Source organism: Ornithorhynchus anatinus, chromosome X1, assembly GCF_004115215.2.
Source record: "Ornithorhynchus anatinus isolate Pmale09 chromosome X1, mOrnAna1.pri.v4, whole genome shotgun sequence".
In the NCBI taxonomy this organism is placed as follows: Eukaryota; Metazoa; Chordata; class Mammalia; order Monotremata; family Ornithorhynchidae; genus Ornithorhynchus; species Ornithorhynchus anatinus.
Genome location: NC_041749.1, coordinates 124933531 through 124948312, shown reverse-complemented (window position 1 = coordinate 124948312; position 14782 = coordinate 124933531). Strand labels below are relative to the sequence as shown.

General features: G+C 47.3%; 1 protein-coding gene across 1 annotated transcript in view; it reads left to right on the top strand.

Moving 5' to 3' along the window:
* Positions 1–14314, top strand: part of DYNC1LI2 (dynein cytoplasmic 1 light intermediate chain 2) — a 36859-nt gene extending 22545 nt beyond the window's left edge. The window contains exons 10-13 of the mRNA XM_029049870.2: positions 7445–7486; positions 7918–8017; positions 11364–11480; positions 14155–14314. Coding sequence (XP_028905703.1) covers positions 7445–7486; positions 7918–8017; positions 11364–11480; positions 14155–14258 — 363 coding nt within the window. The 3' untranslated portion in view covers positions 14259–14314. The remainder of the gene's footprint in view (positions 1–7444; positions 7487–7917; positions 8018–11363; positions 11481–14154) is intronic.
* Positions 14315–14782: the final 468 nt, after the last annotated feature.

Genomic DNA, 14782 nt, shown 5'->3' with positions numbered 1-14782 from the left:
CTTCCAATTGCCATAAAAGGAATTTTGTTGCACAAGAAGGAAGGATTTGTGGATGTAATTTCCAAACTCACCTCAAAAATGTTTTTTTGATAGTAAGCCTTGTTAGATGTTGTAACATTATCTAAATGCATCCCTTACTATTGAAGATGAGGCCTTGCAAGCATAGAAAGCCTGCCTACATGCTAATTCATTCATTCATTCATTCATTCAATAGTATTTATTGAGCGCTTACTATGTGCAGAGCACTGTACTAAGCGCTTGGGATGAACAAGTCGGCAACAGATAGAGGCAGTCCCTGCCGTTTGACGGGCTTACAGTCTAATCGGGGGATACGGACAGACAAGAACAATGGCACTAAACAGCGTCAAGGGGAAGAACATCTCGTAAAAACCGATGGCAACTAAATAGAATCAAGGCGATGTACAATTCATTAACAAAATAAATAGGGTAACGATTCCCATGGCATAAAATCTCAAAGATGCCATCATCTCCATAAAGAGAAATCACCATCTCTATAAAAGGAAAGGTGAAAGATCAGACTGCAGTCATTATTGAGGCAGATCACTACGCTCTATCGCTGGCCAGATTAGTCAGTTGGTCAGTGGTATTTATTGAGCACATACTGTGCAGAGCACTGTACCAAGTGCTTGTATCCACTCCAGAGTCCTTTTGGACCGGCTCCTGAAAAAGATCATTGCCTGCATGCTCTGGGAGTCACAGAATCGTAGTTTCAAGCCACCGTGTGGCACGGCAGATTTGATCTTTGTAGACCTTCAGGTAATAGGCGAAGTGTAGGGAGGAGAACCAGGACTCTGTGCAGCTTTTGAAGTCTTTATGAAAGCTTATGATGCTGACAGGAGGTGTGGACTCTGGAAATTACTCAGGAAATTTGACTGCCCTAAGAATTCCTTTAAGATTCTTAGATTGCGTTCTGATGGGAGGGCTTGCCAGGTCAGAGTTGGTGTGCCCTGTTCAAACCATTCCCTCTTGCCAGTAGAGTAAAGCAGGGATGTGTAGCCGGCCCAGTTCTGTTTAAATTTACTCCACACAACCATGCTGGAAGATGCAACAAGAGATCTGGACTTAGGAGTTAGAATAGCACGTCGGCCCTTCTGGGAAACATCCAACTCAGCAGGATATGAGCCGCAGCTAAAGGCCTAGAGACAGCCATTCAATTGCCGTACACAGATGACCATCTTTGAGAGGCAAGGTGGTCTGGTCAGTGGTAAACCACATCTCTTAATCAGCCAGAGGCTATGGACTGATTATATGAAGACATCTGAAATGGTACATCAGCATACACGAGGGAAACCCTACACGAAACCCAAGATTTTCATTGGCAACAAGGAGCTGAATGCTGTTACTTAGGCAGTCCACTGACCCAGGATGCAAAAATAGACAAGGAAGTAGAGAATTGAATCAAGAAGGCTAGTATATCCTTTGGGAGGTGGCGTGTGGTGGTAGTAACGTGGTGGAATTTACCCCGACCCAGGTCTATAAAACTACAGTGCTGTCCGGCCTTCCCTGTGGCTGTGAGCCCCAGACTCCCCACAGAGGTACTACTTGGCTCCTCACTGGTGATAGGCAACCCCGACTCATGACAGGGCAGGAACAGACAATGAAGTACTAGAAAGAAGTCAGTCTCCTACACTAAAGCGCCTCACCTTAACACGGGTGAGGAGATTGAATGACAGCAACATGCCCAGCAGCTGCTGTCTGTTGAGCTGAAATTGGGCAGCTCCAAACAAGAGGGGTAGAGAAAATGTTTTAGGGATACAGATAAACAAAACTGCTGACAGACCAGCCTGGCACAAAGCAATCTAGAAAAGAGCAACACTGTTCAAGCAGAAATTTTGGAAGGATCGTGAGGCGAGGGGGCAAAGCGAAAACATTCATTCATTCAATAGTATTTATTGAGTGCTTACTATGTGCAGAGCACTTTACTAACCGCTTGGAATGTACAAATCGGTAACAGAGACAGGCCCTGCCCTTTGACGGGCTAACAGTCTAATCGGGGGAGACAGACAAGAACAATAGCAATAAATAGAATCAAGAATAGAAAACAGCACCGGGCACCCAATGGCACAACAGAGGAAAGACTTGGCATGGGCCTAATGCGGTTGGAACTGTAGATCCAACATCACAGTGAAGAGCAGTTGTATATTTACACTTTTTTTTTTGTAATATGCAAGGGTTACTTACCATTACGTGAGCATAGACATGCCAGATATTCTCTTTGGGAGCCGCTCCTGGACTCAGCTTTGTACAGCTTGAGGGGCTGCCTCTCGAGATAGCAGGCAGCCTGATGAGGAACAGGCCAAACTTGGCCCGTCCCATGGTCCTAAGCAGGGGGCTGCTCTACCCTTTCCAGTTTCCTTATGATCAGTCAGTGGCATTTCTTGGGTGCTTGCTGTGTGCAAAGCACTGTACTTATCAGTTTGGAGAGTCCAGTACAATGGAGTAGTTAGGCCTGAACCCTGCCCTCAAAAGCTTGTGATCTAGACTGAGCCAGAGCCCTGCCCAAGCTTTCTTTGGCCAGAGAAGAAAACTGTTGCTTTGGAGAGAGGGGAGGAAGGTGGGTTTGGTCACCTGGCATGTCTAGTCCAGCTTGGAGAACTCAGGTTACAATAAGTGGGTAGTGAATACTCCAAGTACTTTCTCTGATAGGTTTATATTGTACTCTCCCAAGTGCTTTTAGTACAGTGGTCTGCACAAAGTATGCGCTCAATAAATAGGATTGCTCAATCCCATAGCTGGTCCCATGTGGGAGGTGGAATTGAGGCTACTGAACCCGCTCTCACAGGGTCGATCCATCTAAACAGGCCACCCACATGGAGGCTGTGCCTAGAGGGCAGTGGCTGACAAAAGCAAGTGGGGTCAACCACAGAGCTGCTTGTCAGGTTTCTTCAGTGCTTTAGGAAAGCAGCGTGGCTCAGTGGAAAGAGCACGGGCTTGGGAGTCAGAGGTCATGGGTTCTAATTCCGCCTCCACCGCTTGTCAGCTGTGTGACTCTGGGCAAGTCACTTAACTTCTCTGTGCCTGTTATCTCATCTGTAAATGGGGATTAAGACTGTGAGCCCCACGTGGGCAACCTGATCACCTTGTAGCCCCCCAGTGCTTAGAACAATGCTTTGCACATAGTAAGCACTTAACAAATAGCATAATTATTACTATTCAGTGGCGACATTGCTCAGATATGCTGACCTGGCCGCTTGCCCTCTTAAAGGGAGCAGGTCCTCTGGAGGGCAGGTCCCATCTCCTACTAACAGGAGCCAGTGTAGTCATTTCACCAGAGGTCTCTCTTAGAGATGGCCTGCCCCCGTGAAGCTGGAGTTCCAGACAACAGTCAGTCCATCAGCCAGTAGTTTTTACTGAACGCCTACTGGTTACAAGCCACTGCACCCAGGGCTTGGCCGGGGACAACAGAAGCAAGCCCCCTCTAGACTGTAAGCTCACTGTGGGCAGGGAACGTGTCTATTATGCTGTTGTGTTGTACTCTCCCAAGCGCTTAGTACAGTGCCCTGCACATGGTTAATCACTCAATAAATGTGATCGATTGATCGATTCCCTGCTCTCACAAAGAGTTTAATGCCCTTGAGAGGGAACAGTAGAATTAGTCTGTTCTCGGAGATCTTACAGTCCAGTGGGGGAGACAGATGCTGAAAGGAATTACAGCTAGGAGGAAGAAGTAAAAAGGGATCTGAGTGAGTCAGGCAGACACAGATGCTTTGCAAACAGTGGGAGCAGATGGAAGGACAAGGCTATAACAAGATGCAGTACAAATGTGTCAGGATGAAATAGCTGAATAAATAATGGAGTGTACAATGAATGCATATTATTGTATAATAATGTTGGTATTTGTTAAGTGCTTACTATGTGGCAAGCACTGTTCTAAGCGCTGGGGTAGATACAAGGCAATCAGATTGTTCCAAATAGGGCTCACAGTCTTCATCCCCATTTTACAGATGAGGTAACTGAGGCACAAAGAAGTTAAGCAACTTGCCCAAGGTCACACAGCTGACAAGCGGCAGAGCAGGGATTAGAACCCACGGCCTCTGACTCCCAAGCCTGTGCTCTTTCCACTAAGCCATGCTGTATGATGTGTGCCCCCACGAAGCAACGTGGGTTAGTGGAAAGAGCACGGACTTGGGAGTCAGAGGACATGGTTCTAAACCCGGCTCCTCCACTTGTCTGCTGTGTAACCTTGGGCAAGTTCACTTAACTTCTCTGTGCCTCAGTTACCTCATCTGTAAAATGGGGATTAAAAATGTGAGCCCCACGTGGGACAACCTGACTACCCTGTACCTACCCCAGTGCTTAGAACTGTGCTTGGCACATAGTAAGCGTTTAACAAATACCATTATTATTATTATTATACTTATATGTACATGCTGAGGAAAAAAAAATCTGAGTGTGAAGGATGGGTGGGAATTAGTCATTAGTCTCAGTGAAGAAGAGACTTTAACGAAGGCTTGGTCAACTGGATGGAAGTGATAATGGCCCCAAAGGAGTCACTATCAATCAATTGGTGGCATTTACTACACGCTTAGTGTATGCAGAGCACAATACTGAATGCTTGGGAGAGTTCAAGACAATCGAGTAGGTAGACAGGATCCTTGCCCACAAGGAGCTCACAGACTAGAGTAGGGGGCAGACATTAAAGTAGAGGTGGGTTTGTATATCAGTGTTGTAGGGGCGGGGTGACTATCAAAGTGCAGAGCCAACATAGAAGGGAGGGCTTAGGGAAGGCCACTTGGAGAAGGTATGATTTTAGTGGGGCTTTGAAGATGGGGAGAGTGATGGTCTGTTGGCTATGAAGGGGGAATTCAAGGCCAGAGAGAGGATGTGGGCAAGGGATCGGTGCCGAAACAGAGGAGACTGAGGTGGAGCGAGTACGGTGGTGTTAGAGGAGCGAAGTGAGAGTGCTGGGTTGTAGGAGATTAGTGAGGTCAGGCAGGAGAGGGCGAGCTGATCAAGTGGCCTTATAGGTGATAGTAAGGAAATGTGGACTGAGCAGTTTTTTTAAAAAGATGATCCGGGCGGCAGAGCGAAGTATGGACTGGAGTGGGGAGAGACAGGAGGCCGGGAGGTCAGCGAGGGGGCTGGTGCAGTAATGGAGGCAAGGTATGATAAGTGCTTGGATCAGCATGGTAGCCGGATGGGTGGAGAGGAAGGGGCTGATTGTAAAAGCTATTGTGAAGGTAAAACCGACAGGACTTGGTGACAGACTGAATATTCAGGTTGAAGGAAAGCAGTGAGTCAGGATTACATCTACTTCTCCCAGCAAGAGTGCTGCTTCTCTGCGTTGTACTGCCCGAGCACCGAATACAGTGCCGTGCACCCAGTGGATGCTCAGGAAATAGCTTTACTGCTATGACTATTCCTTCCTTATTCAGTCTCTCCCCTCATTTGGATTGATAGGCAGCTAAGTGGCAGAAAGCCAAGCTCATTTGGGGCCCCGGTTTTGTTGCATGTGTGAAGGTGGCTTTTGGAGTAAATGCCTTTATGCTGCTTTCAGTAAAACACCCCAGGCTGATTGTCCAGCTTGCTCCAGTTTGCTTGTGTGTCTCTGGTACCAGGGGGCTGTATGAGGGAAGATACAGGGCTCCCTGCCTTTTGAGTCACTGCAGGGCGAGTACCAGCCCCTGCATCAAACTGGGGGAGGTGGTGACAGACAGGAGCCTGAGAGGGAGGAAGTAGAACTGAAGAGGAGAATTGCCAATCTGGAACTGGAGGAGTTTGGGATGGATAGAGACGTGGATGTAGGCAGCCTCCAGGTCAAGGGTGCGTATGTCCCTTTCCAGCTCCAAAAACCGTGGGTGCAAAGCTGATCTCTTTATCCCCCCTCGGGGCCAAACCGCCATGATCTTCACTCCTGGGAGCTGGTGCCTGAGGCTTTCCCAGCGTGAGCCCTGACATCCGTACCCAAGTTCCCTGGGATCACCTGGGTGGGGGGGGGGGGCAGGTTTTGCACGGGCATGTTGGCTTCCTTTCAGGGGCACCTTGAGAATAAGTTCAGGAGGTCACCGGATGGGTTCTGATTTGGGCCACATCTAAGCAGGCTGAAAGACAGAACCCTGAGAACTGATCGAGATTGAGTGGTGGTGGAAATGTAGAATATGGTTCTGGTGCTCTTGTTACGGTCACAGTTGTTCCCATTGTATTTTCATTCTCTGGATTGTGGGGACTGTCCCAAGTGGTGAAAAAGGGACATCAGGGGAGCAGGGTAGGATCGAAAAGGGCAAAGCCACATGCACTGCCTCCAAGGCGCCACCTAAAAAATGCTGTCATCTAACATATGGTGACTTTGCCTGGTTCAAGGATCGAGGAGCTAGTTCTCCTTTTGGAAGCTGATTTGTGATCTGTGGTCTGGGCAAGGACCTGGCAGGCATGAAAGTGGGGAGGAGAGGGGTCCATTTCTTTAGTACAAACAGAGCAGAGCAGCCCAGAAGGCGGAGCTGGGCCTCACCCATTCCAAAAGAGGCTTCCCAAAGAAGGGCAAACTGGGGCACCCTGCCTAGTGGGGGCTGGGAGCCCTCCCCGTTGACCCAGAGTGCCAGTGCAGCAGGGAAGAGTGGGAGGAGACAGCCTCCTGGGGTCGATGCTGCAGCCCCTGCATAGGAAGGTAAGGAGCCAGAGCCTGCAGCCAACTTTTGGGACCTCCTAACCTTCAACTTCTCTCTCTTGTGGGTGTTTTTCTGAAAGCCACCTCCCCGTTCCCCCTCTCCCCGCCCCTCCGCCACCAAGTCCTCCCTAGAAAACAGGTGGAGAGGGTTCCGAAGGGGGTGGGAGTGATAGGCCATAGAAAGAGAGGGCTCCCTCAGACGTAGGGGATGTCCATCTGGCACCCCGGGGAGTGGGCGATGGAGGGCAGCCCTCAGACTGAAATAGAGTTGGAGTCCTGCCTGTGGATGGGCAAGAAACAGGGAGCCCTTTCTGTTGTGCCGATGCCCGGGTGAAGGAAGGGGGCCCAAAGCCTTCCCTAAAGAGACTCTAGAGGGCTTGGTGGCTGGAAACCCAGAGAGGCAGCGGGCCTGCTCCCTAGGGCCCCTTGCTGTGATCCAGCTCCCTATCGTCCCTCCCGGGAGCAGTCTCGTCAACATTCTCCAGGATGAGGGCCGAGGAGGGGTGCTGGGAGCAGCAGGATGGGACTGGATGGGATGGGACGGGAAGCACATCTACCTTTGAAGAACTCTCTCTCCAAGCCCAAGAAGGAGCTGTTGTTGGCTTGGCTTAAAAGCCAGATTCTCTCCCCAGGGTTTATGCTTATTATTAATTATATTAATATAATTATTAATTATATTAACTCAATATTCTTGTAGCTGCATCCGTAGATCAAGGCCCGGAGCATTTGGTTCTTTGAGTTGTAGTGGCCTCTAGTGTCTGTTGGAGAAAATCTTAATCCCTACAGCCCAGTTACAAACCCTTGTTAACTTTCTTGCAGGCAATCCTTGCCAGGCAACCAGCCACACCTACACGAGGATCTGTAAGTATTTCCTAGGCAGCTCTGAAGAAAACCTGGTTATGGTACCATTTGGATAACAACTGAATCAAACCAGATTGCTTGGATGCTTGAAAGTGGGCCCTCTTGCCTGTTCTAATCTGAACGGACCTGATTTTAGCCCATTCTGATGTACATGGGTGAGAGAGCCTGTGGGATCTGTATAGTGTGAATACTGAAATTATTTTGCTCAAAAGAAACTGCGAGCAAACCGATGTAAGGTTAGGAGGAAAACGCAGAATAAAGCCATCAGTGGCACTGATTAGAATTTTTCCCAGTAAGCTCTCCAATGTTTGCACTTAGCCCTCATTTAGGAGAGAAGTCATAAATGTGTCCTTTGATGGTTCGTTTCTTGACAAGCTGCAAAGAAGCCGTTACTGTCATCTTGATTGTTTTTTTCTTTTTTTCTGTGTAAGGAATCTTCGGCAAGAGGTGCAGACTCTTCAAAAACACAGAGCCAGGCTGGTGCTGCAGTGTCTGATTCCTCACCTGCTGCAGCAGAAGCAAATACTAAGAGTAAGTAGTTTACTGTTTGGGGGTGGGGCTGGGGAGCGGACTGCCGGAGGGGTAGGCTTTGGTAGTGTTAGCTAAAGATTAGTAATGTTTTGCAATTGTATGTTCAGTGGTTTCCAAAATAGGTTGTGTGGTATTTATTAAGCATTTACAGGGGCCAAGCACTTTGCTAACTAAGCATTGGGGGGAAATGCAAGATAACTCGGGTCAGACACAGGCCCTATCCCGCACAGGGCTCATGGTTAATCAGTCAGTCACCATCATCGATGGTATTTAGTAAGTGCAGAGCACTCTACCAAGTGCTTGGGGGGGAACACAATAGCATGTGTAGAACTGATCCCTGCCCTTAAGGAATTTAAAATCTAGTTGGGGAGACAGACTTGAAAATAAATTGCAGGTAGGGGAAGTAACCGACTATAAGGATCTATACCTAAGTGTGTGTCGGGGGGAAGTTGGGGGTAAGAACCTGAGTACTGGGTGGGATGAGGACTCAAGTATGTAGATGACACAGAAGGGTGGGAAGAGTGCTGCCCTTAGGATTTAATTCATGAACTGTTGCTGGCCAGCATACTGTAATAAAGATTTCAAGGTGAGAGTGGATGTAGATTACGGCACTCGACATTGCTCGTCTTGACTACTCCATCAGTCTCCTCCGACCTCTCTCCCCCTCCAGTCCATAATTCACCCTCCTGCCCGAATAATTTTCTAAAATGTCATCCTCCTCCAAAGGCTGCTCACTCCTCTGTGCATTAAGCAGAAACTCCTCACGTCAGCTTTAAGGCACCCAATCAGCTCTCTCCCTCTACTTTCATTCATTCATTCAACTGTATTTATTGAGCGCTTACTGTGTGCAGAGCTTATCCTTACTTATCCCATTACAATTTAGCCTGCACTCTTCGCTCCTCTAATACCAGCCTACTCACTGTGCCTGGCTCTCGTCTCTCGCCACCTAGCCCTTCTTCACGCCCTCCCTCTTTCTTGGAACTCCCTCTGCCAGACTACTACTCTCTCTGTCTTCAAAGCCCTGTAGTTCTCTGCACAGAGTAAGTGCCCAATAGGTACCACTGATTCATTCAATAGTATTTATTGAATGAATAAATACTGATTGATCACAGCTCTTCCAGGAAGCCTCCCAATCAATCATTTGTATTTACTGAGCACTTACTGTGTGCAGAGCACTGTACAAAGCACTTGGAAAAGTATAGTTTAATAGAGTTGGTAGACATGTTGCCTGCCTACAATGATCTTACAGTCTAGAGGGGAAGATAGACATTATTATAAATTATGGTTATGTACATACGTGCTAAGGGGCTTAGGGAGGGGCGAAAGAAGGGTGCAAATCCTAGTGCAAGGGTGACACAGAAGGGAGTGGGAGAAAAGGAAAATGAGTGTCTGACTATTCCCTCGTCTCCCCGCCCTATATCTCTCCCTACTGCTTACCCTCTTTGTCACCCTCCTCTCCCCACAACACTTATGTACATAGCTCTATACTTGCTTGCCTTCCCCCACCTGGAATTTATTTCAGCGCCTGCCTCCCCTGTTAGATTCTAAAAAAGTTCAGTGCTCCACAGAGTAAACACTCAATAAATGGTATTGACTGATCCACTGACAAGCTAGTGAGCTGTTTAACCATTTAATAAAACAAATAAGAATAGTAATTATGGAATTTGTTTAGCGCTTACTAAGTGTTGAGGTAGATATGAGATAATGAGGTCACAGTCCCTATCCTGCATGGGGTTCAAAGTCTAAGTAAGGTGAGGAGAGCAGGTATTGAATTCCCTCCCTTTTACAGATGAGGAAACTGAGGTAGAGAATTGAAGTGATTTGCCCAAGGTCCCCCAACAGGCCAGTGACGGAGCCGGGATGAGGATCCAGGTCCTCTGGCTCCCGGGCCCGGACTCTTTTCTCTGGGCTGCGCTGCAGGGAATTCAGCCCCAAACAGTTATTTCTGCTAGACCAGGGTGGAAGGTTTAAGGAACTTTCTTCCCACAACCAAAGCCTGTTTTCTGTTACAGCAGGGTCCACATGATGTGGGTAGAGTCCGTGGAGGAAGAAACAGTCTTATCCGCGTGTGTGGCATTCATTGAGGCGCGAAGCTACTATTCTTTCCAGCCTCTGCCTCAGCCCGACTGTACTCTATCTGATGGCACTTTATGCTTTTTGGTGGGTGGGTTTTCCAGTGTACAGGACTCTTCAGGGGCTAGAAACCCAGGGCCCAATCTGGTCCTTGCCCATGCTTGAGAGGTAAAATTCGCACTAGGAATGAACCGGGCTGCACAGTTTTTTGCAGGAGCTCCACAGCGCTTACAAGCCACACTGTTAAATCGCCAGGCCCGAGTCACCTTGAGTAAATGTAGATTCCGAAGGCCTGGCTCAGTCCATAAAGAGGGTTGTTAAGCAGGGGGTTACATTTTTGCTTTAAACCTATATATACCTGGCTTATGACACGGGCAGATTAGTACAGGTTTAAGTACGAAAGAACTATCATTCATTCATTCATTCAGTCACATTTATTGAGTGCTTACTCTGTGCAGAGCACTGTACTAAGCGCTTGTAAAATACAATTCAGCAACAGAGAGAGACAGTCCCTACCCAACAATGGGCTCACAGTCTAGAAGGGGGAGACAGACAACAAAACAAAAGAAGTAGACAGGCGTCAATAGCATCAAAATAGATAGAATTATAGATCTGTACACATCATTAATAAAATAAATAGAATAATAAGTACAAATATACACAAGTGCTGTGGGTGGGGAAGGGGCTAGAGCAGAGGGAGGGAGTAAGGGCGATTGGGGAGGAGGGGAGGAAGAGGAGAGGAAAAGGGGGGGCTCTGTTTGGGAAGGCCTCCTAGAGGAGGTGAGCTCTTAGTAGGACTTTGAATGGGGGCAAGTGATCTAGTTTGGCGGATGTGAGGAGGGAGGGCATTCCAGGCCAGAGATAGGACGTGGGCCGGGGGTCGACGGCAGGACAGGTGAGAACGAGGCACAGTGAGGAGGTTAGCGGCACCAGAGAAGCAGAGCGTGCAGGCTGGGCTGTAGAAGGAGAGAAGGGAGGTGACGTAGGAGGGGGCAAGGTGATGGGGAGCTTTGAAGCCAATAGTGAGGAGTTTTTGCTCATGCGAAGGTTGATAGGCAACCACTGGAGATTTTTGAGGAGGGGGGTGACATGCCCTGAGCATTTCTGTAGAAAATACAATAGAAATAGAAAATAGAAAAATTTTGGTTTCTGTACCAAATACCAGTATTTGGGTTCTTGATCTGCCACTGGTCCAAATCTCAAAATCTCCTGTCTAAGCATTGAGGACAATTCTCTTGTTAACTGGCATGTATTGCTGTTTGTCTCTTTTTAGCTGGTTCTTCGAATGAAGGGGTGTTGGCCACCTTCTTTAACAGTCTGCTGAATAGAAAACCTGGCTGTCCTATGGGTCCTGCTGCTGCAGGAATGCAGAGCACAGCCCCAAAACAAGGTATTGAAGAGCTTCGTTTTCCTGGGTTTTTGTGAAGTGGGGGCTTTCAGGGTGTCTCACCAAGACCACATTTGCTGCCAAAAGACATCACTGCGGAGAGCCCCTGGAAGAATCTAGGTTCCCGTAATGTGGCTGTGAAGTGGTTATGATGCCATGCCACTCTGACAGAAATGCCATTTCAAGCTGGGCGGCAGCAAGCCTGTCATCGGTAGTTTGGTGGTGTGAAGGAAGTCTCGGGCAATCATGGAAAATTCATTCTTTACCAGAAACAGATTTTAAGCTGTACGAGTGGGCTCCCCATGGGGTGCTAGTGACCACGAGTAAGCAATAGAGAAACAAGGAAAAGGGACGTCTTTCTCCTAGGCTGCGGGCGGGAGGAACTCACTGTGTCCGAGCCCCACATTGAGGAGAACATGTGCTGGAATCTGTGTCCGGCATCATGGTGTGCGGGAGCAAACCGCGTCCTCTACCATCCTGGTGGCACTGTACGTACTAAGCGCTTGGGAAAGTATGATATCACAATAGACACATTCCCTGCCCACAACAAGCTTATGGTCTAGAGGCCAACTCGTGAGGTGTACTTCATTTTTTGAAGCCCTTGAGCTTATAGGGAAAACTAAGGAAAGATGATCTTGTGACATCCAAATGTGGAAAAGCTTCTTCAAAAAAAGAACCTCTAGGGTTTGAATTTGAAGACCAATTCCAAAATACATTTGAGAGCTGCCTCATTGAAATTATGGGGTTGGGGGGGACATAGAGCAGGGGGTGGAATGTTGTCACTGTTTCTTGGGCTGCTGCTTGTCTTCCTAGACAGGCAGGATGGCCCTGGATAAACTTTCTGTAGGAACCGCTAACTTGGATGCCTTAGAGAAGCTTTGTCATCCTTTCTACTGTCTCATGATAGCATGCGTATATTGAATTAAAAGGGGAGTCTACTGTTTCCTGGGAATTTTAAGACAAATAAATTGGCCTAACTGTCAAAATTAGATGTACTCGTACCTAAAATCTTCCTGCCTGGCTTTATATGATGATGATGATGGTATTTGTTAAGTGCTTACTATGTGCCATGCAGTGTCTAAACGCTGGGGTAGATGGAGGGTAATCAGGTTGTCCCACACGGGGCTCCCAGTTTTAATCCTCATTTTAGAGATGAGATAACTGAGGCACAGAGAAGTTAAGTGGCTTGCCCATGGTCACACAGCAGACAGGTGGCGGAGCCGGGATCAGAACCTATGTCCTCCGACTCCCAAGCCCGTGCTCTTTCCGCTAAACCATGCTGCTTCTCTTTCATATGTTGAGCAGCTGTATGAAAAGGAGGGGACCCATTTCCTAAAACTCTCAAAAGTCACTGTTCTGGTTTGAAATAGTCAGATAACACTGTCAAGATTTCTCCCCCACTCAACTGTAAACTCCTTGAGGAAGGGATCATGTCTACCAAAACTCTGTTGTAGTGTACTGCTCCAAGCGTGTAGTACAGTGCTCTGCCCACAGTCAGCCCTAGTTTGATTGGTTTGGTTTTGGGGAACACTTGCTTTCTGGGTTTTCAGTGAAAGGGTGTTAGAGAAGAGAACCCTTTGTGCCACTTAATTCTTTTTGGGGGGTTGTTGGACCCCACATGGTGGGCACTTGAGAGGGGTGTGAGGTAAGACTTCCATTATATAGAGCCTCACTCTCTTTCCTTGACAGTTTCACAGGAAGTGTCTTGATTATTCTTCAGAACTGACTGTGGCACTTGATGATCGGTGATGTTTCTGAAGGTCTTCACCTTTTTGTGTGCTAGGAGTACTGCAGAAGATCTTGAGTGTTTTTTCCTCTTTTGAAACTATCAGGGTCTGTTTATTTTGGATAAAGCTTCTGAAATCTGCACAGTCTAGTAGTCTTCCCATAATGTTTTCACCATGTATCTTGGAAAACATCCACCACTAATGTTTCACACACAATTCTAAGCTGGAAAACAGATGTTTGTTCAATTCATTGGTTTTGTCAAAGGCTGTTTCTAAATGGTTTATTTACTAACACTCAACCTTTGATTTTCATTTTAAGGAAAAAAATAAATCTAGATCTGCTGAGGATTTTTCTCTTGATTACATTTGAAATAATTGCCTTTTAGTTTTAAAAAGTGATTGGATTTGGGATGGAGGTCTGGCGGCATTGTGTAGATGCTCCCGCTGGCACAGAATAAGTGAAGATCGAAGGAGACCGTTTGTGTTTGGGTATCCCACTCTGTTTCCAGCTACTGGACTTGGGTCTCACCCAGTACTGGGGTCTATATGCCATTTGTAAAGGCTAAATTTCTTGAGCATCTGTTGCATGCAGAGAACCATCCTGAGCTCTTGGGAGAGTACAGTAGTTAGGCAACATGACCCCTGCCCTACAGTCTAGTGAGGTGCTTACAACTGTGCAGTCTTAAAATCCCACCTGGATTTGTTTTGTTTCATTTTTGTTCTCATCTCAAAGACATGTTGGGGCATCCCCACCAGACACCTTCAGAGTGTGAAGACCAGTTATATTGGGGAGAGCACTGTGTAAGGGCAGGTTTAGATACCAAGGAGAAATTCACCCAAAGATACCATTTCTCTGAGTGGGCGGTGGAGGATAAGGATTGACTCTAAAAGCTTGTTCTGGGTGATGCTGGCAAAATTTCAACTTGTGCTCATTTTCCCCTCCATTTTAGGACAAAGAGCGGTACTGAGAAATGTACAAGAAGAACTGGGCAGGATGACCCGCAAGTCAGACTCCGCGGCTGGAACAAAATATTCAAAAGGGAAAAAGCCTTAATGCCTTCAAAGAGGCATCTATAAATGATCAAATAACTCAGTGTACTGATCTGATAAGACCAGGATCTTTATGATTTACTTCAGGGTAGGGGTCTTCGTTGGGGGGGAGGGGGCAGGGGGAGGTGACCTAAAAACACTTGATTAAGGGGTGGGGGGGTGGGGAAGTAGTCCAAAGGTAAAGTGCCTTTTGGGGAAATTTGAGTCTAACAATCCCTCTGTTTAAGATAACCTTTTATTAGAATGCCTGTAAGGCAGTTTTCATGGTTGAGGTGGAAAGTGAGTGCAGCCGCTACATTTTTGGACAGAAATTAAATGCAGAAATCCCTACCAAGATGGTATTCCCGAACAAAATGAGATCGTGTTCAACTAGCTGCCTGAGCCCAACCAATTGTATGTTAGCAGATTAGTTTATTCTTGGAGAACAGGTTCGCCCAAAAAGTGAGCCAAATGAGAAAGAAATCGAAACGTGCAATGCATCGTTAAAGGAAAAGCACCGGTTTTTGACAGAAGCTGAATGTTGGATGA